The sequence below is a fragment of the Lutjanus erythropterus genome, chromosome 16, assembly GCF_056507025.1.
Source record: "Lutjanus erythropterus isolate fLutEry1 chromosome 16, fLutEry1.hap2, whole genome shotgun sequence".
Classification (NCBI taxonomy): domain Eukaryota; kingdom Metazoa; phylum Chordata; class Actinopteri; order Lutjaniformes; family Lutjanidae; genus Lutjanus; species Lutjanus erythropterus.
The window spans coordinates 2,480,122-2,507,623 of NC_139332.1; the positions used below are offsets into that span (position 1 = coordinate 2,480,122).

Consider the following 27,502-nt stretch of genomic DNA (forward strand, 5'->3'; position numbering starts at 1 on the left):
TCTGATGTGTTTTATCAGAGACTCTTGGTCCTTTTGTCAGCCAGGAAGAGAAAGAAAGAGCAGACCATGTGACTACATCCTGGAACAAAAACACACAGGCAACATAGCTTCAGCAGCTAATATTAGCTTTTAGAGAGAGAAAGTTATGACATGACTTATGTGACTTCTGGGTGTGTAGTCTCTCTAATAATGTATCTTCACAGTCTGATACTTCAACAGTTTTATGACAAACTGTGACTTTCTTGACTTGAGAAAATTTGAAAAAATTTAAATCGACAAACATCACATGTGTGATTCATGGCACAATTCAAATGGGCTAAAAAAAAATTGTCTCCAACCACACATTACAGTTCATATTTTTTCCCAAGTTAAGTCCCATGGCGGTCCACTAGAAGGGGTTTGGCTCTCTATTGTTGCACAGAATAATGTTCTACCAGTTTGTCAAAATAAAAGTCCTTTGTTATTTTCCTGTTTTCATTGGGGGGAGATGAATGCATTTGTTTTAAATATTGAAGAAGTTAATGAAGCCAATGCGATCATGAACGATGACATATACAGAAAGTAAGACACTTGTTTCCCTGTGGTGGAGCAGCTTTCACTTGAGTAAATTGGCTGCCATATTGGGATTCACTGATGCAGTGAATTGTTCCACACCCTGCCTCACACCAGTCCTGCTGTTGGACAGCTGTAATGTGTGTGTTTGTCCTGTAGGTGGAGGCTGGAGCCTGTTGGACCCTCAGATGGGAGGAGGCTCTCAGGCTTTGTTGTTATAGTAGAGGCTGAACCGCGGTCAGCGTTTTCCCGACCCTCACTGGGTCACGTTTCTTCTGTCCAGTGTCCACCGGTGCAGAGACAGAAGAGACAGCTGGACTGTAAACCACGGATGTACTCTGTTTAAACGTTCAGAGAAGAGCGGAGAGGACAGGACACAGTGGAGGGACCGTCCACAGACATGTAAGATGACTTTAACTGTCTCATATTTCCTAATGAGTGTTGTGGCTCACTTCAGATTTAGAGAAAACACGGTTCGGTTCAGTCGTTCGGCGCCCTGTTGCACAACCAGAAGTGACTCCGTGTGAGTCCAAACAGCAACCAGGTGAAGCAACAGCAGCTACAGCTCAGAGGAACAGCTCAGTGGTGCACTTTGTACTGTCAGCACAGCTTTAATAACGGACTGTTGTGTGTTGTAGCGGTGTTGGTGTTAGCAGCAGGTTTCAGGCTGACTGTTGAGCTCAACTTCGGTACCACGTGTCTCATGTGCATTTACATACTGAAGAGATAAGAGATAACTGTTCACTGTGTGTCTGCCGCCGCTCCGTGTCCTCAGCTAATGTCTGCTGCGCACTTATCTACTGACACACTGTTGTCTCTCTCAGTGGACACAACAGCAACACATGTACAGCAAGACGTGACACACAGCTGAACAAAGAGAACAAAGCTAAAGCTAAGGTGAAACACACACACACACACACACACACACACACACACACACACACAGCATTATATTGAGATGTCGTCTCCATACTCGCCAAACTCCAGACCGAAAATAGGGAGGATCTTTATACCAAAAAATTAAGTTTCAGAGACTTTATCACCTGCATTTTGGTGAATTCAAATAAATAAATAAATACAAAATCATTAATGCACTGCAACAACATTTTTATATTGAATACTTTTACATTTACTTTTAATTCTCAGGAAAGAATGCACAATAATGTGTTAATGTAGTGTGAACCTGCATCAATCTCTGCTGTGAACTAATATTACATGTGTGTACCTTTCCTTTAAAACTTTCCTTCAGAAATGGAAAATGTTCTGTGGAAGTGTGGTTCGGTGTAGCTGTATTTTTACCTGGATGGAAACATCAGGCTTTTAGAACCATACAAGGTGTATACAGGCTGTACAGTGTCAGAAACACATTGTGATCATGAAAAGGAAAAAAAAAACACATGAAAAAATGTCAGAAATAGGAAAAACTACAGGTAATGATCTCAAAAATCAATATTCATCGTTTTTTTAAATTTATGTTTTGGCCCTAGCCTGAGACACCCAATGGTTTCTTCCACATAACCATTTGGGAGGTTGGTGAAACTGCTTGGAAATGGGCAGACACTTTCAAACAACACAGGCAGGAATTTGGATGAACCATCTGTCTATCATGTCTAACATGGGCTAACTTCAATAGCTGCCAGTATTCCTTACTAGGATACTTATTGGCTGCACCACTTTTGGTATGGACACAAACGGTTAAGTTGAAGCCTGGTGGTACAGCCAATCAGTGTCCTAGGAGGGTCGACTAGGCGGGCATGGACATGGATTTAGGTGTGATGATGATTTGCCACATTTTACAAAATGCATGCTCCATCTTTTAAAATTGGAAATTCTTCGGAAGTCTGGTTCTGTGTAGCTGTATTGTTGTCGGAAACTGGTTGTGTGATGTGATGAATTGTGGGCTATTTTTGTTGGTGGACGGTATGACATGCATGCTGGAAACAGGTTCCAATGATAGTAGCAGCAACAGTAGAAGAACAGTGTAAACAACATGGATGTACAGCACTGAGTGAATAAAGCTACAGTTTAATGAAAAAGATACAGTGACTTCTTAATACCAATGAGCACAGCACTGAACCCTTTCAGAATAAAAGCCAGATAAAAGTTTATAGAAAGCAATGTGATATCGTCTTTGTTGGATTTTAACTGTGATATTTCCAAGTTCTTTTGATGGCCTTGTGGGCAGTATGGAACCTTTGAGTGTGTTATACTTTGATCAGGTTTGCTTTAAATGGCACCTATAGAAAGTAGAGTTGAAAATACAATCTGTTTCACAATAAACCATAATAAAGTTCCCTAAGATGTAGTGCTGCCATTTACATTTTCAGTTATTGTGATGCCTGTGTTTGATTACTGTGCCTTGAAAAACTCACAGTGAATACTGTCCAGCATCAACCAAAGTTGGCAACAGTCTCCCAGACAGAGAGGCAGGGCCGGTGTCTATAAGTCAATGAAAGTATTGATATCATAAAAGATATGATATGCAATTTCAAATCACTGAGAGTTTTTCAAAGTAGAAGTTGGTGAAATAATTTCAGTGTGTATATAGCAGTACTTTTAGAGCATTTTCAGCACATTTTGACAATACCATGATAATACTGATGACTGTGATCATTTTGGTCACTATAATTGTGATATGAAAACTTTCATTTTGTTTCTTCAGTACACAGTGGTATCTGTCAGACAGGAGTGTCAGGCTGTTTGTACTGTATTGGGTTAATAACATTGCATATTCACTGAAGATATTTGCTGACTATTGGTATATAGTAATAGTAATCTCTGAGTAATCTCAGCATGCTTAAGGGGACAGTTTACCCCAAAATCGGTAGTAAATCCGATAGTTTTGGTGTGAGGTGCAGAGTTTTGGAGATATTGGCTGCAGACATGCCTGCCTCCTCTCAAGTATTCTTGAACTACATGGCACTAGTGGTGGAGCTAATACTAATAATTTGAGTGGTATTCAAAGCACCAAGAAATGCATTTAAAATTCAACAACAATATCTCTTTTGCTCAGCGTCTTGGTTGCTCAGACACTTTGTTGTGAGCAGTTTCATGTAAGAACTACTTTCTTCTGCGAGAGAATCTACCAAAACTACTTTAGAATAGGGTTGCACAATTCATTGAAATTTTATTGAAATCGCAAAATGTCTTTCTGCAATTTTCAAATTGCAGGAGGTGCAATATTTGATAAAGATAAAATGTGTGTCAAAAAACTATTGAATGTGGTGAGGCAGAGATGTCCTGTCCTACACATCAGATTCTATAGACTTATGAAAACATCTTCCTTTGCTACAGATTCCTACAAAAAAATCAACCATAGTCATTTAAACAAAAATCAAAATAAGAATAATGATGTAAAAGTTAACATTACCTCTAATGTTGCAAAATCACATCCCAATTGCAATATAATTCAAAATAATCACAACTAGATATTTTTTCAAAATCGTTCAGCCCTATTTACTGGATACTGGATCTACAAGAAACTGCTCACAACAAGGTCTATGGATTATTTTGAGTAACCAGGTCATGATGTTTGGAAGGAGATGCTGGTTTTAAATTTTTCACATGTTTTTTTTTTATGCTTTGGGCACCACAAGCCGAGTGCCGTTCAGTCCCATTATACTGGAGAGAATCTTTAAAACTCTCACCAAGAGATGGGACCAGATGGAAACAGCACTACAGACCAGGTGATTGGTCCCTTAAATTTCTTATAAATGGTCTTCTGCTCTCAAATCCTTGGCTTTTAGTGCTTAATTTTATCAGTGTAACTACACAGACATCAGAAGTAGCTGCATGTGATTCATGTTGTGAATAGAAAGTGTGCAGATTTGTTCACTTTGATCATCAACAAGCAACTGATGCAGTTATAATGTGGAAATGTTCCATCTGGAATGCTGAACTCTGAAAATAATCTTTCATGAAGGAATGAAATGAAGAACACAGAACGTATGAGCACGTAACCCTCCTGAGGATCACTGTGGCTCTAAGTAATGATTGAAGTAATACTTTGAAATGAAGACTTCTCACTCAGAGATAATAACCTGCCTGTTGCCAGTGTTTGCTGCTGCCATGAACCTATATTTATGTGTGTGTGTGTGTGTGTGTGTGTGTGTGTGTGTGTGTGTGTGTGTGTGTGCGCGTGTGTGGATGTGTGTGTGTCTCAGTTCCAGTGATGGTGTGCTGTAGAAACCAGAGCATGTGGCTTCAGCTACGGTCTCCACCCCTCCTGACGAGTCCTTGACGCAGTGGATGACCATCAGACGCAGGGCTCGCCCTCTGACTGTAGATGTAATCTGGGTCAGACCCTGTCAGTCCTGTTGTAATGGAGACTCGCAGCCTGCTGGCCCTCATTGTGGCCTTGCTGGGTTTTCTGAGCCCATGCCTGACGAGACTGACTCCCAGAGTCTCCTTCCCTCTGGGTACGTAAACACGTCAAGGATCACACTTGTTTTGTTTTCACCAGTGCAGTGCACGTTCACAACAGACCGATTATTTGTCCTCTGTTTGCTGATGCAGTTTTCTGTAGAACTGCTCATCCAAACACTTCACACTGACAGTGTAGGGTTACCTTAATGTTAACGTTAAAAGTCGAATTAGTTCATTTTTCATTAGGCACAAACCAGAGCTGCAAAAAACGGATGCATAAACTTGAGATGACACAGCTGCAGTGCAGGAATTACTTTTAACATGAGGCAATAAAGAAACATTTAGAAAGTCAATTATAAGTGAGTACTAACAGAAACACGTCGCATGTGTTGATAATCTTCAAATATCACGTTTGAGTGCTGGCAGAGGTAAACAGGACTGTGCTGTCACTCATGGATGATTTCACTTGACTTGTTAGCACAGAGCAGTTCTGCTGTATGAGACATGTCCACCACATGTTTTTAATTGTCTGTGATAATTGGGTGAAAATGTATGACCCCAGTGTTAATGCTCTGTGAAACTACAGGTGCTCCTGGGAGACATCTCACCCACTTCAGCAGCCCTGATGTCAGCAACACCACCACCCTGCTGCTGAGTGAGGACGGAGACATGCTGTATGTAGGAGCCCGGGATGCTGTGTTAGGACTGGATGTTAACCACAAAGACACCATCACACTGAGGAGCAAGGTGAGGGAGCAGACACGCATTCTTCCTCTTACCTGTAGTGCTGTTTATCCATCTAGATAGTTTTGATGTGAGTTGCAGAGCTTTGCAGATATCAGCTATAGAGATGTCTGCCTTCTCTCCAATTTAATGGAACAAAATGTCACTTGAGGTCCTCAAAATACCAAAAAAGTGCAGTTGCAGTGTCTCTTTCCAGACTTTCTCTGTACTACAAAGAAAGTAGTTCCTACATGAAACTGCTCATAACAAGGTCTGTGGATTATCTTGAGTAACCAGGTCATGATTTCTGGAAAGAGACACTGGAAGCACAGTCGTATATGGTATTTTTGGGGTTTTAATTATGAAAATTTACAAGTCTCATGCATGTGCACTCAGATATGCACAGACAGATCATTTACACAGTTATCTGCAGTTAGGAGTGTTTGCTGAATCTGATGTGACATGTTCATACGAGCCCATCATTTGAAAAAAGTAAGAGAAATTGAAGATGCAGGAGGTCCACTGTTCCTACATGAAAATGATTCACTGGAGTCATTCACGTATAGTGATAACTTACATTTTGCCAAAAATACACTTTTTACAGGTCAATATAGTGGTAAGTTCCATATTAAACTCCTTCAAAGTCTTCATGACAGACATTATCTGAGTGTGGACAGACATGGATGTAAAGTGTAATGTGACTGGTTGGTGGAGACAAACACCTGTGAGTCAGTAATTCTAGTTCTTTGTTCTTTAATATCACAATAAATATTGTATCCTGGACTTTTCATTGTGGTATTATTGCACCTCGAGTTTTTGGTGTCATTATATCCCCAACCCAGCACTGTAAAAAAATATATTGTTGCACAGATAAAGTGAGCAGCATCCTTTTCGCTGTCATTTCTCTGCTGCATTTAGCTGCTACATTGTCCTGATATAACCTCACCCCCCACCCTACACAAAAACCACATCATTATAATGGATAATGTACTGATGTGTGTGTTGTGAAGATGCTGCTCTGATGAGTTTTCACTCTCTCTCTCTCTTTCACTCTCTTCTGTCAGCTGGACTGGAGTCCTTCAGAAAAAGACCTGGAACAGTGTTCCATGAAAGGCAAGAAAATGGTAAGTAGCTGATTTGTACACGTGTGCAAATACTTTGAAATTTTCAGCTCCAAAGTTCAAAACATTTCCTTTGGACTCAGGAGACTCATGGCTCTCAGTGACATACAGCTACCACTTACATTTCCTTTAAAGAGCAGGAGAAACACACTTTCATCTGATTTCAACTGAGCACTGAGTGTCTCTGAATGTTTTATTTAATGTAAATTCTTATTGGCTGAGGCAAACTATGACACCATATCTCAATGTGCATGTTGCATATGTCTGTTCTGTAAATATTAGTGTTGAATCCAAAGGTCCTGCAGTACACACACACACACACACGCACACGCACACGCACGCACACCCTGCCTGCTGTACCTTTGGGTTTGACTGAATGTTCTAACTTGACGTCCTTTATGTATGTATGTGTGTGTTTTTTCTAGACCGACTGTCCCAACTTCATCCGTGTGCTGCAGTTTTTGAACTCCACCCACATCTACGCCTGTGGAACTTTTGCCTTCAGTCCACGCTGCACATACATTGTACGTTTGTTTACACAGACATTTGAACTAGGGGTGTGCGATATGACGATATTAGATCGTGAAGGATTAGAACGTGTAGACGATCTGCCAAAGTGAGGAGATCGTATGGATCGTTCAGGGGTCCCTAACAGGCGGACCCACACGCCGTCCTATACGGACCCGGACCTATAACCAATAAACTATTAAGAGATTTTAAATTTTGACGGGACGCTTCTATTTTAACTGCCGCAACTTTTCTAGTCTTTCCGGCGCTGGTTTAGCTGATCAGGAAACACACAGACCAACTGCAGAGAAGCTGCGTGTGGAGGAGACTGTTGTTAATGACGGAGTTTATTACAACAGAAACTAACGTGATGGTTAATGACATCGACACCAACCAGATGCTCTTATAAAATTAAACAATTGTCTATACGTAAAACAGGAGAGTCTGTGTTTCTCTGTGAGAAACTTTCAGACCTTCTCACAGCAGAGTGAACAGGTGAGGGAGGAGAGGAGGGCAGACTGATCACTAATCAATCGCGGATGCCGTCGTCCTCTTGGACTGATTAAAAAACATAAAAATGCCAAAGTTGGTGACAAACCAATCCTGGATGTCCACACAAATAAAGTCTTTGTGTGAAACACTGCAGAGTGTAACATCGTGCTGTTTACAGACAGTCTGCTGTCTGTAGTTTGACAGAGACAGAGAGGGTCGTGTCTAGAAGGGAACCCTAGACCTGCGAAAGAACGCGCGAGTTTGATTATTTTAGTAGACATAATGGACACAAATCTTGCGAGAGTTGCGCAAATAAAGAGTTACCTTCTAGACACGAGCGAAAAAGGTGCACAGCTCCAAAAATAGAAAATCATTTCATGGTGTCGATGTTTTTAATGTGGCGAGACGCCATAAATAAAACAGTATTCACTGAACCACAGAGAGTCACTGAAACACTGATTACTGACCTGCTGTGATGGAAAAAAATACTCAGATTCTTTACTTAGGTATTTTTACATTGTGGTATTAGTGTTTTTACTTAATTACAATTTAAAAACCTTGCATGTTATTGTTTCCTTTTTTGAAAAACCAACATTTTTATTGCTGTTGTTGTACTTTAATGGTATTCTTGTTGGTATTTTTGGATTACTAAATACAGACCTGCAAACTCATAAGAGGTGAAAAAGGTGTCATGTTGGTAAACCAGTCCCCTGTTGGGGGTCTGGGAGCGTCTGTCCTGCTCCAGAAAAAAAAAATGTTGTGATTTTAACATGTTAACAAAACATTCTGGTGACTGTTTCAGTTAAAAGAGTAACATCTTCTGTTTGTGGTTTTTGCAGACATTACTACCTTTACTTTTACCTTTGTGCTTGGAAAAAAAAGTAGAAAGTAAAGTAAAAACAGTAAATGTAAATGTAAATACATAGCATAATACATAATATAAATACATGTAAGATTGTGATAAAATCGAAATCATGATTTTCTAATAAAAATATCGTGATATGATATTTTTGCCATATCGCCCACCCCTAATTTGAACTGATTGGTTTGTTTAACATTGTGACAGAAAGATGATGCTCTCAGTTTATGGACATGAACAAATGTCTAGATTAATTTCAAAGCAGCAGATTACATCTGATGTGATTTGGTTTAATTTCTCCATCCATCTTTATTTGGTTCCACATCAGCTTGACTTGTTCCTCTTTTCTGTGCAGAACTCTGACACGTTAACAATGAGCCTCAAGGCTGATGAAGGAAGAGGTCGCTGTCCCTATGACCCCTACCAACGCAACACTGCCATCATCGTAGGTGAGACAATGATGCCACAGCTGCTAGAATCAAATGTTAGCTGAGGCACACTGACAGAAAAATGTGGCTGCTGCTCTGTACTCTCAGAACCTGTGTGGGACTGGAAATAGAACTAGTCTAATTTCAGATTCAACCATGTAGATCTACTTTTTAATTCATTAGTTATTGGAGTAGTTATGTTTCTATGATTTCTGTCTTATTTTCCTCAGTGACTTCCTTAAAGGGATAGTTTTTTTTTTTTTTTTTCAGTGTCACCTGCAGTAGATGGGAGTGGACACGTCCCCACTTTCATTGTTTTTAAAGTGTTAGTTCAGACTTAATTTTTGTCATAAATGACAAAGAAAAGCAGCAAATCTTCACATTTAAGAAGCTGGAATTTTTGCTTGAAAAAAATTCATTATCAAAATAGTTACAACTAATTTGTTTTCAACTAATTGTTGCTGCTGTAGTCTGAAATGATCTTTATCTTTAGAAACAAAAAGTTTTCCTCATGGAACTACACGATTATTATCCTGTTATAACTAACAAAATAATGAACCTGTTACTATGATATAACTTCTTTATTCAAGGATATAGGCTGACATCAAATATGTTGAACTTGATGCTTGTGTGGTGGCTGACTTATCTGATGAGAACAATCAACCACATACTCTTAAAAGAGTTATTAAAAAAAGTTAAAGAGATAGTTCACATAAAAATGAAAATTCAGCCATTATCTGCTCACCCTCATGCTGATTGAAGGTCAGGTTTAGTTTTTTAGTCCATAAAACACTGCTGGAGTTTCACAGGAAAACAGTGTTGCAGAATCTCCCAAACAATGTAAGTGAATGGTGACCAGTTTTCACACGTAAAAAAAACAATCCATACTGCTTGTCTGGTGTAATAAAGTCTCCTAAAGCTCCAACATGCCAAGTTGGCTAAAAAAAATGTTATTCAGGTTTTTGTCTGTAAACACAGATGGTCTGATTCACTAACATATAAGTGAGGGGCCAATTTACACTGCACCTTTACCTCATTCTATTAATTCTCAAAGTAATAATGTAATTGATGTTTGATTTACTTAAGAAGCAGCTCAACAATCAGAGTTCTGACTGTCCTGAAGAACCATTCTGTCATTTCAGGCTGCAGCTCACTGATGTCTGAGTCTGAGATCATACAGCATGAACAGATTGATAATGTCACAAACTGGCTTTTATCTAAACTTTTGCCATCTCCATCTAAAATTATCATTTAGCCTAACCTTTATTCGTAATTATTAAAGCCGGGGATAGTCAGTTTATTTTTGCCGTCACTGGGCAAGAGGAGGATCTGTTTCCTTGGTGAAAATCCAAGAGATTTTGGCCAATCACAGGTCAGTAATAAAGCTGATTGTTGAGTCTCATTTCACAGCCGTCTAATACAGCTGCTTTTGGTTGGTGGTTCACTGTGAGCTCAGTCCCAATAAGTTGCTGTTTGACGGTTATTTTTCAGCAGTCAACTATTTTTCTCCAGAATTGCTTACTGCACCTTTTAAGACAGTGTATTTTTGTTGTGTTTGTAATTTTGTTGTTGTTGTCTTGCAGCTGAACAGTGACAATAAAGAATCCTGAATCTCTAATCTTGAATGTAGAGATGCAATGATTAATTGACTCTTGCCACTATTTGATAAACAATTAATCAGTCTGAGTGCTTTTTTAAGAAAAAAAAGTCAGAATTCTCTGATTTCAGCTTCTTGGCTGAAGATCTTTGGGTTGTAAGTAAAACAAGACATATGAGGACATCAGCCTAAGCTTTGGGATGTTTATCACCTTTTTCTGACATTTTAAAATAAACAACTGTTAATCAGTTAATTGAGAAAATAATCAGTGGGTTAATCAACTGTGAAAATAATCATTAGCCCTGCTTGAATGTAATAGTACTCATTAAATTAGAAATGAATTAATAAATGACTTCCCTGAAACACGAGATAATGAAATGCAAACTTGTGTGTCTAACTATTACTGATCAAATCCATTTTTCAGATAGATTTAAACCTCTGGAGAACAGTTTCATACACATGAAGCATGTCAGTTAAAGCAGCCTTTAAAGGGATAGTTCGTATATTTGTCCACAGCAGTACATTGCTTCCCTTCTTACACCAGGACTCCTGCTACTGAATCAGACTGTAGGTAATACACTGACGGATATCGTGTAGTGTTAGTACCTCATACAGCTACACTTAAAAAAAAAAGAAATAACTATCCTTTTAAGCTTAAGTCAGCCCTGTCATGGATCATCTGTCTGCTTTAGAATGCAGCCCCTCCAGTATAATATATTTTTATCCTTGAAAACAACAGTTGTTGATCTTAAAAGGAGCTGGCTTAATATTGAGTCATATCCACTGTTGCTCCTCAGTAGAGTGTTAAATGTTGTTCTGTTTGTCAGATGGAGAGCTTTACACGGGGACAGTGGCAGACTACAGGGGGAACCGGCCAGTCATCTCCCGACACCTCAGTGAGGGCAGACGTGTCGACCTGAAGCTGGATGATACGTTAGGATGGCTGGAGGGTGAGTGAGTCTCTCAAAATGAAGCACACACAAGTAGTCACAGCAGGTATGAAGATAATTTTTTAATGACTAAACTTCAGACATTTAATCAAGAAGTACCAGTCATGATTGTAATGTGATTAATTTTTGCTGTCCTGTTTATTGTCCACAGCTGAGCTCACTTATGACACTCAAAGTCGCACTTTTTAAAGTGGCTGTAGTTGTTCTGGCAGCATGGATGCCATTTGACACCAGCAGGGCGGTTAATCAGTCCCTCCAGGATTTCCTGGGCCTTTTTGAGGATTGTCTTAGCCCAAAATGCCTGATTTGCATAATTCATTAAAAATCGCAGGCAACTTGTTGCAGGCAGAACAAAACCACACTCTGTTCTGGGTGCTCAACCTCACCAAAAAGACTCAAAAGTACAAAAATTATCTAATTATATAATCTAAAATCTGGCAGCATTTAACAAAGAAGCAGAATATTTTTGGAGCTCAAAATAAATGTGTGCAAAACATCGATAAATGGTCAATAACAATGACAAATGTGTTTTTCTCAGTACACATGACAACATAAAAAAATATAAGTGCAAAAAAAGTGAATAATAAAACAAAACTCGTGAGTCAGTTCATTGAGACATACATTGGTGGAACTTGCAGGAAGCTACAATGATTGGTCAGATTTGCAGAAAAGTTCCGGAATTTGAACAAATCTGCAAGGCTGCACAGAATTCACAGAGATTGATGGAATTTGCATGAATTTTTGTGATTGTTGTGATCACAACATCACAACTTCCTAGATGGACTGATTAATGTGTGGACTCAAAGGGTTATAGACACAAACATGGTGACAAGCTGTAACATTTCCCTTTTTTTAAATGTGAAAATGTTTGCTTTAGTGAAGCTGTTTTATTTTATCAGACATGTTTCCACAAACTTCCATCTTAACCATGTGTTTTCTGTAGATCCAACCTTCATCAGCTCCAGCTTCATCCCTGACGAGGAGAAAATCTACTTCTTCTTCAGTGAAGTGGGCAGAGAGTACGACTTCATCGACAAGTTTATTGTCTCTCGTGTTTCTCAGATCTGCATGGTGAGACTGAAACACTCACCCTCCTGCAAGAACCGCTCACACTGACAGATTGGTTCAGACGTGTCATTAGGTGGTGTGAATGAAATCTGAAATCAGTCCAGACCTGTCAGACAACTGATGTACAGGGACCAGGATGCTGTCCCAGGTTAAAAGAATTTTCAGATAGGATCATTCTGACACAGACACCACAAGATCAGGATTATAGAATCTAGTTTTGCAGTCTTTGGATTGACCTCTATCTGTTGGTCAAAGTAACTTCTCATTATTACAGATGTGGAAATGTTGAGGGGTGCTGTAGATCAGTCATCTGTTTGTGGCTTCCTTGGCAGTGAGGCCCCCTGCATCCTTTAAGCACGATGCAGGTGAGAATTATGTTGTAATTTGGAAGAAGAAATGTGAAATTCTTGCTTTTGCACAAACCCATTTTTACACAAAAACAGCTGGAGTTTTTTTCTGTGTTCTAATTGCAAATATTGGATAATTCTTTAATTTAGAATAGGTTGTTTTGGCATGATATGTGTTAATATGAGGAAGAAAATAATAAAACAATGATTAAATACATCCTATAAGCCCTACATGTCTCTACATTCACATTGAATCCATGATGAATCCAGACTGACAAAGTCCAGATACATCAAAAGTTTTGAAATCCTGGCCCCTGATGTACATAAATACATACTGGACATCTCCTTTTTTACTCTTTCATACTTTCCAAAACTCCATCTCCATATGACTCTGGTTTGAAAAAACATCAGCCTTTTTTCTAGAAATATTAAGTTATATTTTTTCCTGTGAATCCTTATGGTCTTGTTTACATAACTCAGGTTCTGTAATAATTGTGCTGGAGGTCAGTTTGTAAGTTACTGCTCCTTGATGTCTGCTCTCTGGGTTCACCTGCTGCTCATCAGACTGTCAGAGCAACATCCCCTCTTTTTTTTGTCTCAGTACAGTGTTCTTCTGATGAGCAGTTGTACTTTTGATATTTTCTAATAGTTTAGCAAATATTTTCAACACCAAAGAGGTCCTCTAATGATTTCTGACAGCAGAATTGTTAGTTGTAGTTTTGTGAATAAAACATCATGCATGTAACGAAACATGCTGTTGATAAAATCTTATAAACACACTCCTCTTCATGAACACGTTCATCAGGCTAAAACGAGACGATTATGAAGTGTGACCAGTTAAGAGAATTTCGTGAATCTGACTTGGAACACTGGTTTGAGCGGACCTCACATAAATAAAGACAGAAGTTTGGATAAAACACAAAAATGTTCTTGCATAGGCCAACTGTTGATTTACATTGGTGTGCTGGATCCTGGCCATCCTTTAAAGAAACTGCAAGTTTTTCAGTTGTGACATTTTACAATGTGATTTTTCTCTCAGTTTTTAACAGTTTTCATTAGTGCTTAAGGTTCCAAAACTTAACTTAGTGGGTCTTAAAGGTGCTGTATACAACATTTACCCAAGAGGTCACTGTAGAGCACCAACATCTCAGACCAAAACAGATGCACAGTTTGTTTTCCCAATAAGGTTGGGAGGGAAAAAAAAGTTTTGCATGAACTCGTACTGCTCAGAAAACTCAGCTGTCAAACTGGGCAGTGCTGATCAAACATGGTTCAAGTGCTTGTTTTGCCACTGACAGGCATTTTTAAAGAGTAAGATATGTTTTGTTTAACCAGAAACAACTTTATCATCATAAAACACACTATAAAGATGCCTGATAAGGTGGGTGGTGGCTGTGTATTCACTGGATTAACTGAAACACTGTGGAAGCTTCAGTGCTGTGTTTGTCCTAATGCCTTCTTCTCCTCTGTGTGTGTGTCTGTGTGTGTGTGTGTGTGTGTGTGTGTCTGTGTGTCTGTGTGTCTGTGTGTCAGAGTGATGTTGGGGGCCAGCGGACACTGCAGCGACGCTGGACCACCTTTGCCAAAGCTCAGCTGCTGTGTCAGGCTGACAATGAGCTGCCCTACAATGTGATCCAGGACATAGACACCCTCCCACCAGCAGACGGAGCTCCTGCAGACGACACGCTCTTTTATGGCATCTTCACCTCGCAGTGGTCAGTAAGCTATAGGGCCGCGGCCTGAGACATCTGATAAATCCTCCTCATTTGTAATCGTTAAATATTTTGTTAATCGATCAATTGGTTTGAGTAATTTTTAAAACAAAAAGGCCCAAATTCTCTGATTCCAGCTTCTTACATGTGCATATTTTCTGATTTCCTTACTCCTTTATGACAGCAAACTGAATATCTTTGTGTTGTGGACAAAACAAGACATTTAAGGATGTCAACTTGCACTGATTGACATTTTTCATGATTTTCTGACATTTTATAGGCTAAACAACTAATCGATTAACAGAGAAAATAATCGACAGATACAGTGAGGATTTATACTGCGTCAGGCAGAAGCTGGTGGTCTATCAGTTGTGTGTCTTCATACTGCTCTCACTCTGTAGATTCTTATTTGTCTCCAGTAGGATCTGAGACATAAGTTGCTGTGTCCTCTAGCATCATGGGGTTTTAGTCTGTAGTTCTCATCCATTGTGTCTTTGATGTGTCTGTTTTTCCTTTAACTAGGTCTGTCAACTCTGGACGCTCTGCGGTGTGTTCATTCCGCCTGACTGACATCAAATCAGTTTTCTCCGGTAATTACAAAGTCCTGAACCGGGACACGTTACAGTGGAGCACACGGGTTCAAGAGAAGGTCGCCAGCCCAGGAGAGGTAAACAGTGTCTTCTGATTGATATGGAAATAGAAAGGGATGGGGACAAGACTGCTCATTTTGGTCCCTGAAAGGAAAAAAACTCTCTAACAAGCTGAGGGCAACATTCTAACTTATTCAAGGAAGTTTAATGATAAGTTTTAACTTTTTCAAAGGCAGAACCACTGAAATTGCGGCTGCTTTTGTCCATTTCTATCAGTCAGACATTGTACTCTCCAAGTGAGACAGCTGAGGTCTGGAAGCACATCACTAAAAAGAAGACAGAAGGGTCAAGAAACAGGAGCAGTTTGACAATCAGACAGGTTGAAAACAAACCTCCAGACTACACAAATTTATTTAGAGGAGAAAACAAAGATGAAGGGTAAAATCCTGATGTGTTGTAAACATCTATCACAGTTTAGAGACCAACTTCCTCCTGTGGAGTGCAGATAAATCTATTTATGAGTTGTATAAAAGTCCTAGTTGATGTGCTGAGGTCAATGATCAGGAAGTTATTAAATGTGTGTTTATATTTAGAACTAGAGTGAGCTCTGCTCGCTGAGCGTATTTCCTGTGTCTGTACCTTTAAACATCCTCCAGTAGCAGCTCTCCCTGCTTCATACGCTACAAATGGCTCTTGTTATGCAACTTCTGAAAAATGAGCCCCTCCAAAAAAATTTAACATAAATCATGTAATTGAAATTATACACTCAACAAAATTATAAATGCAAAACTTTATTTTTGCTTATGAGTTGAAGTCGAAGCTCTCAGATGTCTTCTGTGCACACAAAATGTTTATTTCTCTCAAACTGTTCACAAAGTTGTTAATATCCATGTTAGCGAGCACATTGTCAAGATAATCCATCCAGCTGACAGATGTGAATTATTGCACATCTATCTCCCTTTTTCACATATCTTGGAATTTGACACCATTATTTATGAGACTTTTCATTAAAATGGATTTTATCCTACTATTATTTCTCATAATACACTGTAGCCTATGGGGTTTCAGTAACAGCTCCCTCTACTGGTCATTACACATATAACATACATTTTACTAATATTTTCAGGGTTCCCTTGATAGTTTAAAAAAAAAAGAATGGCACAAGGCGATAGCACAACATGTTAAAGGGAGAGTTCACCCAAAAATGAAAATTCCGTCATTATTCCTTCATGCTGATTGAAGGTCAGGTTTAGTTTTTTAGTCCACAAAACACTGCTGGAGTTTCACAGGAAAACAGTGTTGCAGAATCTCCCAAACAATGGAAGTTAATGGTGACCAGTTTTCAAATGGAAAAAAACAACAATAAAAACGCAAAATGCCTCCATACTGTTCCTCTGCTGCAATTCAAGTCTCCTAATGCCCCAACATGCCAAGTTGGCTTGAAAGTAGGGCTGGGCGGTATGACAAAATCTTCATATCACATTTTTTAAAAAAAAAAATCATATTGGTTTCACGGTATTTGACTATTTTTTTTTTCATGCAACAGTGTTCTTATCCACATTTTGTTCTAATGAGAACAGAATTACTGCAGTTGATTGGCTTTAAACAGCCCATTTTACTGTCATAAGGACTGTATCATGTTTTTTTTTTCATGTACAGACACAGGTAAAAGCATGACCCCTTCAAAGTATGGTTAGCATCAAATGGACGACTATATGATTAAACGTCCCCACCCACGCTAGTCGGCACCAGAACTACTAGTAGTTTAAAATATTTAAAAATAAAATATTTTAAATATTTATCAATATTTAATTCATGCACAATGCCAGTTATCTGTTGCTTCTAAGATTTTAGCAGCTGCACGCCACTAGTCGGGGCTGCAGCTCTGTCAGACGGCAGCTCCTCTCACCCAGTGTGTATGAACTGATCGCCATGGCAACACCGGATGTTTACATTAGCAAAGTTGGACAGATGAATGTAGACTGTGACAGAATAAGCTGATATATATTCACTCGACTGGAGAAACGTGACCACATTAAACACATACACAGACATAAACCTGCAGGCGGAGCTGCTGCTGCTGCTGCTACTAGTACTGCTAACATTAGCCACACTGTGTGTCAGGCTGGCAGCTAACGTTAGCTCTGGGTCCTTTACCTGCAGACACTGTGACCCTCTTCAGTCTGAAAAGGTGAAGCATAAGCGTGTAAGGTTTGTATTGCACAGCGCAAAGTAGCACGCACCTCAGCAGCATTTAAAGTACGATTTGGTGATTGTAGACTGTGATTAATGTCTTCAAGTGGCTCTTAATACACACTGTTTTTTTCAGACAGTGTTTAACATTAGAGATTAATAAATTCTGCTAAATTGTAATGGCTTTCTGAGTTTTTTCTTCATGTTAGACTAGTCTAAATTAAATTTTTGGTTTAATCAACAGGGAAATTAGTTGCCCTGAACATCCCTAGTGCACACGCTCAAGCAAGCACACCTGTGGTGTTGGTGTGCAGCAGTGAAATGGGTCCCCACTGAAACACTTTCCCGCCGCGCACGTTCCAGACGTTGTTTGGGCTATTCACTGGTATGGCGGTATATGAAAAATTAATATCAAAACGAAATTAAAGACCAGTTTTCGGTATGAACTGGTATGTCTCCCAGGCTTATTTAAAAGACGTCATTTAGACCATGTGTTTAGCCTGAATCTTCACTGTAGATCCTTATCTTGGAGATGAGTTTAAGTGCACGCACACTGTGTGAACTGTGTGTTTTGTGATGGTGTGTTCACGCAAGTGAACAAAATTTTGGGGCTTTAGGAGACGTGGATTACACCAGCTGAGGAGTATGGCGGTATTCTATGGGGGTTTGGTTGTTTTTTCTGTTTGAACAAAATAAAATTGACCCTCAGTCAGCATGAAGGTGAGTAGATAATGACTGAATTTTCTTTTTTGGATGAACAATCCCTTTAAACTTACCAATAACAAGAAAAATATTACCACAACCATCAGACTCCACTGACAAAAAACATTTTACCTCACAGGATTGAGCAGCTAGTTTGTTGGTTATTGTGTGACTTTGGTGTTTTGAAGGGTTAGTAAATTTTGATAATAAACTACAAATGATCAACAAAACTATACTATGTATACTTTGCCAGTTTGAGTAACTGTCAAACTGTCTCTTTGTGATGTTCTGCAGTGTGGCCTTCACAACGCGTCGGACAACGCCCTACGCTTTGTCAAAGAAAACTTCCTGGCTGATGACAGCGTGCGGCCAGTTGGAAGAAGTCTGACCATGGTGTCTGCTGAGCACAGCTACAGTCATCTGACTGTCCAGAGAGTCCGGGCCGCCAACCACAGAGACTACACTGTCCTCTTCCTGCTCACAGGTAGGGCATGTGGGACACACTGCATCCTACTTCTGAAAACCATGTTTTTTTTCCCCTCTCCCCGTTTGGCTCAGTCCACCCACCTGATGGAACACTGTCACTGCTGAGTCATTACCCAGCAGGCCACAGCTTTGCTGATTGGCTCACAGTAACAGGTTTACATCCTCTCAGCTCCTCCTCAGCAGTGTCTTCATCTCTTTAATCAGAGAGCTAAAAGACCCCAGGTCCCAGTGATCACACCAAAGATCCAAGGTCCTTGCCGAACTGCATACATGCATCCTGGAAAATATCAGAAGTGAACAAGCTGCCATTGCTGCAGTGGCGTCTCCTATACAGTATGCACATATTTGACTGCAAGCTGCCATAAGAAGTATACAATTTTCCACTTTTACCTTTACTTTTTACTTAACATTACTTTTGACAGTGATGTGCCTTGTTTGTATCCTCCATGTGTTTTGTCTGATAATGTGTGTGACGGTGTCTGTATGTTGCACATGAAAAAATGGGTAGGGCTGGCAGACACATCAAAAGCTGCATAAACCTCTGTCAGTTACCAAAATTTGATTTCCCCAACTGGGTCCTGATGATGCAGGATGACAATCAACAAAACTGTCCAATCAATGACTTTCCTGTCAAACTGACGGACTCACTGACAGAACATGTGAGTTGAAAACATACTATCTGGACCGTGTTGATGACTTGTTTGCTGGTTTTTCTTGCTCTCTATCTCTCTGGTTGAGCTGATAGGATCTTAAACTCCAGTGCCGAGTTTAAACTCGTCTCCAGTCTGATAGAATGAGCTCAGCTGTATGTTCAGGGATTTGGGCTGAATGATTGGATTAGACTGAGAAACCTGCACTCCACCACACACACTTGGCTGTCATCTGTTCACACACCCACTCAGAGCTCATGTTTGGCAGGTTGTTTTGTTGTACTAAAGGTGCACTGTGGAGTTTTTTGATAAACAAACTAAAGTCACATTGACATTCATTGTTACTACTTGATTTCACTGGGCGCTGCTGTGTTGTGTTATAGTTCTGCTGCAGCCACTGTAGCTGATCCCAGCCAGTCTGCACTGGAAATCAGACGTGCTGCAACACATCCCAGAAGCAGTGTTGCACTCTGCTCTGCAGACAAAATCTATTTTTGACAGATGCTGTGTCAAGCTGCACAGAAACTGCAGAGAGAATCTGGTCAATTTTCAAAATAAAGGACCCTGTGCAGACTTGATCATACAAACGGAAAATCAAAAAAATAAACTTTTTAACTACATGATAGAGGCACCAAAGTCAAAGAAAAATGACCAAATCAACAAAATTGAAGCAAGTCATCAAGTTCAAGTGAGCAAAATGTGTCCGATGGAATCAAGGAGTGTATTTTTTTTATGTCATTTTTGTAGTGAAATTCATCAAATATCCTTTGGCTTTAACAGAATATTTTGGTTAAGAATAAAACTTTGCTTTGACATAATCTGTCAGATCAGTTATTAGAAAAGCCAATATTTATTAGTGAATACACGTTGAAAATTACCACCCATTGTCAGCCCATCAACCGGCGATTGGCAATATATTTGTCCCCCTCCCAGCTCCTCCTGACCTCACTAGTCTCAGCTAGGAGGTGTATGTGAGCGGTGAATCCACTACATTATGTATTGCTACATCAATAAACAAAATAAATTCCAAGTGTCAGGAAATCTGACATCCTCAAACTTATTTTTCTTTTTTAACAGAAGTACAACTGTACACCTTCTGAATTCAAGTTTCTCTCTTTCACTGAACTAGGATGAGCTTAACTTGCTCGTTAACTCCACATGAAAGAGACAGTCTGTCCTGTGCCGCTGGATGAGAGCACAGTGCAGAGCAGCAGCTGTCACTCTACAGTAGGGCTGGGGTAAAAAAAATTGATTAGTCGAGTTTAATTGATTTTCTTTTGCCTGGTCCAATAGTAATTCATCAAATCCCAAAATCGATCTTTTATAGACATGACCTTGACTGAAAGTGTGCGTTCTGTACATCCATGTTTGTCAGCTTGCAGTCTTCATCCATACATTTGTTGGTGTGTTGCTACATTTCTGGACACCTCAACGCAAGCAGCTGTCAGTGAGTGGAGCAGTGTGAAAGCAGCAGTATAGATGTCAATCACATCGCCCACACACTCGTGTGTGTGTGTGTGTGTGCACGTGATCCAACCAAAACAGTGAGGCACTTATACAAACGCTGCTCCACAGTGCTACTGGTGGTCACTGCACAGGACTGATGATGCTGCTGGTGTTTTATCAGAGAATTCTGACAACAAGTTACCAAGAGAACAACAGCAGCTGCTGTTTCTGTCAGCTCCATGTGGCTTCTACAGTACTGAGTCTGTCCACTGTATAATCTGAGCTGTGTTTTCTCTCTCACTGTGTTTCAGAGTCTGGTTACCTCCACAAAGCCGTGCTGCTGCAGAGCGGGGCCCACATCATAGAGGAGGTGCAGGTTTTTGAACAGCCTCAGCCTGTCAAGAGCCTGAAGCTCTCCATACCCAAGGTACACAGTGAGACGTTTACTGTATGATTTAGACTAGTCAACAACAAGATTCCAGTCCAGAGCTGGATGTCTGGTTGTCAACAACCTCCTGCACCAGCCTGTAACCCAGTCAGATAGATTTTATTCTTTAATGTTGGTTTTAATAATTAACATCAAGTCTCCTCTATCATTTAAAATTGTTTATGTTGTTTGTTGAGCAAAATATCAGATGCAAGTCTTTCATTGAAACTATTGGTTTTGTGCTTGAGTCTATGGTAAGTCCTTGTAGCACTTCATCACAAGTAGAACATACATTTCAGCTTGTCTCTTGTAATATAACTATAGATATCAGCCCCTGCTTTGGAAGGTGGATGTCAACATTTCAGCTGTGTTATGTAACACTAACAGTGAACAGGATAAAGGGGTATAAAAACAAGATGCACAGTAATTATTGTAGTTGTCTTAACATGAATATCTTTGCAAGTAACACAGATACTGCCACCATGTGGCCATTTATGAATAACACATTTGTGTAGCAGAGCCTTTCGAGTGAGCCAACATGCACCACAGCAGCACACTGACTCTGTTTGACCTGAATGGAATGGAGCCGTTATTAGTGTCATTGGTAACACCTGGGTTTACTCTACTATGTCATGCTAAAATGCCTGCTGTGAAAAAGGACTATTCTTGTTGGTTTGGCCTATTTCTTTAACTTCCATAACTCTGGAAGCCTTTTCTGCAACAACACATATGCACATGGCTAGTTAAAGTGACCTTTAAGGATATTCATAACTTGGGCCCTGTTCTCCCAGGTTTTTGTGTCTAAACGACTAATCAGGACAGCAGTTTTGAAACTGGTCTAGTATTGAGGCAGACACTGCAGCTGTGAAACAGACTGCAGAGTATAATGCCTCTGGGCAACTGCACACAGTGATAGTGCATCCACTAAAAGTGTGGCTACTTTATTGCTCTCCCCAAACTCACCAGACTCCATTCACAGAAACGTCTTTTTAATATCATAAAACACATTTCATTCAAACTCAATGGAAACAAAATCAAACTTACCAAAACTGTCTTGGTTTGTCCTTTCACTGTTGCAACAATCACCAGCTCTGGTTTGGTCAAAGTCAACCCTTAATTCACTCTATGTGAGGTCAGACATCAGAGAAGCAGCAGGGAGAGTCAGAATATTTTCACATCTAACTCAGTGAATGAAGGTGAATTATTTCACCCAAACAACCAGAGCTGGTGGTTGTTGGCACAGTAGGAAGACTAACATACTGCAAATGGAGTCTGATTAGTTTCTTTTTCACTTACAAAAAGCTTTATCTCTGTAGGGATCTTTTCCATAATGTTGCCAGACACTTAGAATAACAGTCTGAGCCCGTCAGTGGCAGAAACAAACACTTCGACATTTCCCATACATTACAGCTCTCTCACTGCAGATGGCTGCAGCATCTCCCTCAACATTGGACCAATTTTCAGACACCGTTGTCCCCAACTTAGATACAAAAACATATGAAAGTAGGGTCCAGGTTGAAAAGTGCTGAAGTAACCCTTTAGCTAAGTGTTCACATGTCTCACTCACTTAAAAATGTGTGTGATTCTTATTTGTAAAAAAATGAGTTATTTTCCAGAAATAGTTAATTTTTCCAATCATTGAACCACATGATATAAAAAGTAAAGCATGTATGAATCCTGACACTGATTGGTCCAAGTCCTGAGTGTTTCTTGACTCTATAGAATGAATGTCTCACTGGAGACACTCAGGTCTGTTTTACTTGTTATTCTTTGATAAACTCGACATTCATGGAACAGCAAAGAGACTCGTCCACCATTACACCGGATGTCTGTAGCATATAAGTGACACTGGTGTCACATGATCAGAGGTTACTGTAAGTAGCACTGTTGTAATAGTTTGAACAGTTTCGATCTCCTCGTCTCTCTGCAGGGGATGATCTATGTTGGCACGTCAGAAGGGGTGGTGAGGGTCCCAACAGCCAACTGCTCCTTCTACTGGACCTGTCCTCAGTGTGTTCTGGCCCGAGACCCCTTCTGTGGTTGGGACGCTGCCAGCAGGGCCTGTGTGGATGTCTCCAGCAGCCAGACCAGCCTGTGAGTACCACAAGACTCTGACAGTATTATGTTGAAAAAGGCTGAGATGGTGCAGAAACAATAGTCATTAGTCATTTTAGGAACAACATGTTGATTGAATGGAAATGACACTAATAACCTGCATTATTGCCTCTTCAGGTGTTTGTGGAAGTTTGAAAAAATGTAGTAACTGGTTATTTTCATTTAGTCAATATCATTCATTAGTCAAAAACTACTCTTCATTTTTTGCATTTCTAGAAGTGCTAAATTAGTCAGCTAATTTTGCTGTAGATTCTTGAATCTGTAATCATTCAAGAATCTAAAACAAGTCCACTTTTATCCAGAAGTCTATCAGCTATTGTTAGTAGCAAGCAATAGTGGTGAAACAATTACAGGTTTCACAATAAACTGCAATAAAATTCCCAATGACGAGTATAAATGTTTTATATTTTAATTACCATTAAAATTATTTTGATTACCACGCTTTAAAAAGTCTAGCATCAGCCAAAGTTAGCGACAGTCGCCCTGATACAGGCACAGCGGCAACATTAGTTTTGCATCAGCGAAAAGAATGACATCATAAAATACATTGTGTCATTTCAAATTGTTGAGAGGTTTTATATAATATGTGTGTATCAGTAATTAAAACAACATAAATAATAATAACTGATCATTTTGGTCTCTATAATCTTGATGTGAACTTTTCATACTGTTTCATATCTAGCTGATACAGCTACCAACAGTAAGTCATTACATCAGTCATACCTGTGCTGTGACAAACAGTGTCATTGCACTACATGTTAAAGGCTGTACATGTAATAATGTGAATAATGTGTGTCTGTCTGTGTATATGTTGTCTAACCAGTGAGCATGTATAAATGAGTGAGTCCTTACTGATATCTCAGCTGAGCGGAGACTCCCATCATTAACGACAAAGACAGTGACCAGAAATAAATCTCTGAAGCTGCAGCAGCCTTCTCTGTTGACTGTCCTCTTCCCTCCTCAGAGGTCAGGACGTAGACAGAGGGAACGTTGAAGACGCATGCAACAGTGTCCAACTGACACATCGAGCCAGATTTGGTCCAAACAAACTGCCTGCAGGTTAGTGTGCCGTCTATCTTCTGTGCTTCACTTAAGATGGTTACACACTTGATGTAAGAAACACACTATTATTAATGCTCGACATGTTCTTCATGGCAAAATGTATCATCTGTAACACTTTAAATGATGCCCATGTCATAATATATTATAAATACACTCATAACTCATAATGATCTTCTTATAGCACTGTATAATTATAGTTACAAGCACTTAGAAGTATTCATAGTTCTTTATAACAATAATCATAATACATGATAAAGCATTTACACCTATAAGATCGAGTATTACAATTGCTGGTCACACACTCATTTTCTGCAAGGAACTCAAAGGTGTAGTACATTATAATCATTTTATAATGTATTATAATAAATTATAATGTGATTATAAGTTACTCTAATGGGACACTGGGTGCTTTAAGTGAAATAGCGGAACACCCTCATTCTGGTGTTTGTCATGAAAGGAAAAATTAATTGTCAAATCAAATAGGCTGCACATTTAGAGGTGACATGTCAGTTAGTATTACTTGTATTAATGTATTCCTGCTATTAATGATTTCTTCTTATTTAAGCTTTCTGTAAGACTTAGGCTTACTGTATTGTACACAAGTAAGTGAAATATGTTTGGAAACATTAAGGGAAATGGTGACTCTAAAGACATTTCCATAACTTAGATTTTTTAAGCATATTTAAAAAAGAGAATCTTCCGAAGGCATTTGATCAGTTTAAAGAAGCTGTTTAGTGGTCATTCTACATGAATGGGTTCTAACTTGAGATGTGGCTCGAGGAAGCTGCTGTGTGTTTTTTTTACACAGGCTCAGAAGTAGCATCAGTGTTGTGTTGTCACACGTTGGTGAGCTGTAATCTGTATATCAGCCTCGTGTCCTGCAGGTGAGCTGGTGTCCGTGTCTCTGAATGAAGTGGTGCGGCTGCAGTGTCCCGCCGCGTCGCGCTTGTCCCAGCAGCTGTGGGAGCGTCCCAACAGCCGGCTGTCCCCGGACCTGTACCTGCACCTGGAGGACGGGAGTCTGACCTTTGTGGCCACGCCCACCACACTGGGCCACTACCTGTGCCTGTCCACTGAGAACGGCTACCAGCAGACCATGGCCATCTATCACGTCAAACAGAAGAGCAGCCCTGTGGTTCAGAGTCCAACCAGCTACACGTGGCCTCAGATCCACCCCGTACCCACCACCCGGGCTGCAGCCAGGCCTGGACCGGGTTCCGGACCTGGACCCGGACTGCACACCTCTGTTGGGCCTAAAAGGACAGAAACAAGACCAGGAAAGACTGAGCCGACACTGTCCAGCAGGGACACTCAGGCCACCACCAGACAGCAGGGCAGGAACGTGACCCTGTGGACAGAGGAATCTGGACAGACAGAGTCAAGGTTCCGGGATGGGGAGCCCCTCCTGTCGGCTCGGGGCCCCTGCTATCTGAAGGAGCTGGTGGTGGTGTCAGTCCTGCTGGTGCTGTGTCTCAGTCTGCTCATCACCGTGCTGCTGTACGTCATCAGGCACCGCTGCCGCCCCCGGACCGCCCCGCAGACCGGACCCTCGCCCAGAGACTCTGACAGGAGGACCCCCGTGGAGCAGGAGGCCCTCAGGGGGACACCGTCTCTGAGCAAACGCAATGGACAAGCCCCACACAGCGGACAGGCCAGTGGGTTAGTCTGTAACGGGGCACTCACAGGATCTAATGGACATTTACCAAACACCCCCATCTGAACTGTCCCAGACAATTTAACAGATGCTCCACATGAGAGCAGAGGTGGGGGGGGATCCCAGGTACCAGAGTCACCATGGCGACTGCCAGTCAGCCCAGTGGGACCTTCTGTTTGCACATGATACAAACCCTGTGGACTTGTGTCATCCTGATTGGTCAGATTTGGATCCAGTAGGATGAAAGACAATCTTCTGTGGTACTTAAAATGTGAGTCACTGACTGATCTGTGTGTGTTTTTACTCACTAGTAGAGATGCACCGATTTACTGGCTGATCGTCATATATTTGCCTTGTTGACTGCAATGGGCCTGTTGGCAAATATGGCAGTGGCTGATGTTTATCTGTTGTCTTGCATCAATTTTGCACTCATTATATGTTGTGTTTGTGGTCAAACTGAGACAACAGTAGCTGCATATTCAGCTGGTGTTTCAAAGAAGAAGCCACCAGCTGGACACAACTCTGGAATGATGAAGAAAGTGTCAAGCTTTTCATAATGAAAACTTTTTTTTGTTCCCTGGCACAAAAGGGGGGATTAAATAACAAAACATCAATATTGGCCAAATTCTTATTTTAAACATTGGTATCAGTAGAGCTGCAACAAATAATCAATCATTAATCAGTTATTAAATTAACAGCCAACTATTTTGATAATTGATTAATCGAATTAACTCTTTTTTTTTAAGTCCAATTTCTCTGATTTTCAGCTTCTTAAATATGGATATTTTTTAGTTTCTATACTCCTCTCTGACAATAAACTGATAATCTTTGAGTTGTGGACAAAACAAGACATTTGAGGACGTCATCTTGGACTTGGGAAAACACTGATCAGCATTTTCTTTTATTTTATGGGCCAAGAGAAAATGATCAACAGATTGACAACTGAGAAGATTGTGACCAGATTAAATAATCAATGAATAGACAATGAAAATAATCACTAGTTGCAGCCCTAGGTGTCGGTATCAGCCCAGAATTTCACAATCGGTGCATCCCTACCTACCAGACAGTGACATTTGATACAGAAAGGTACGAGCTCATCCAGTACAGAGAGTTCTTTAAATATTTTTCTAGAATAGTCTGTTTTTGGTACACAGCCAGTGAACACCACAGTTCTGCATCTGTTTTTATGGAATAATGACATTTTCAAGACTTCATCCAATTTTCTCTCTCGTTTCGGAAAGAGAAGAGTCTGGGCCAGTGTTTATTAAACAGAAATGGGTATATTTTGAAGGGAACACTGATGCAGGTTTATGTTTGGGATTTCTACAGGCTAATAAGTATATTGTCATAAGAAGGAAGTAGGGGTTGATGACCATACACAAGTTCATCTGCAAATAAACATCTTGTTTATCATATTTTGTGCGCTGTATTACACTCAGAATGTGAAGGTGCCTTG

The 27,502-nt window shown here is 40.1% G+C and overlaps 1 protein-coding gene across 3 annotated transcripts; it reads left to right on the top strand.

Annotated features, from left to right (window-relative positions):
- Nucleotides 1–764: 764 nt before the first annotated feature.
- sema4ab (sema domain, immunoglobulin domain (Ig), transmembrane domain (TM) and short cytoplasmic domain, (semaphorin) 4Ab) lies at nucleotides 765–27,232 on the top strand. 3 transcript variants are annotated; one of them, XM_084738541.1, is made up of 16 exons: nucleotides 766–954; nucleotides 1,377–1,449; nucleotides 4,716–4,970; nucleotides 5,504–5,664; nucleotides 6,705–6,764; nucleotides 7,187–7,285; nucleotides 8,975–9,068; nucleotides 11,472–11,594; nucleotides 12,538–12,665; nucleotides 14,543–14,724; nucleotides 15,244–15,388; nucleotides 18,501–18,690; nucleotides 21,100–21,215; nucleotides 23,146–23,309; nucleotides 24,295–24,389; nucleotides 25,262–27,232. In XM_084738541.1, the coding sequence occupies exons 3-16, from the start codon at nucleotides 4,874–4,876 to the stop codon at nucleotides 26,110–26,112; spliced, it is 2,505 nt and encodes an 834-aa protein (XP_084594667.1). In that variant the 5' UTR covers nucleotides 766–954; nucleotides 1,377–1,449; nucleotides 4,716–4,873; the 3' UTR covers nucleotides 26,113–27,232. The 3 variants fall into 3 exon arrangements, with proteins under 3 accessions (XP_084594669.1, XP_084594667.1, XP_084594666.1); XM_084738543.1 differs by lacking the exon at nucleotides 1,377–1,449 and having other exon boundaries at nucleotides 765–954; nucleotides 25,277–27,232; XM_084738540.1 differs by lacking the exon at nucleotides 1,377–1,449.
- Nucleotides 27,233–27,502: the final 270 nt, after the last annotated feature.

Bases quoted from the DNA above. Each gene is read 5' to 3' on its own strand.
- sema4ab (XM_084738541.1), top strand. From the start codon at position 4,874: ATGGAGACTCGCAGCCTGCTGGCCCTCATTGTGGCCTTGCTGGGTTTT. The intron at 9,069-11,471 runs GTGAGACAATGA...TCTGTTTGTCAG, and splicing joins CAACACTGCCATCATCGTAG to ATGGAGAGCTTTACACGGGG. The intron at 24,390-25,261 runs GTTAGTGTGCCG...TCTGTATATCAG, and splicing joins TCCAAACAAACTGCCTGCAG to CCTCGTGTCCTGCAGGTGAG.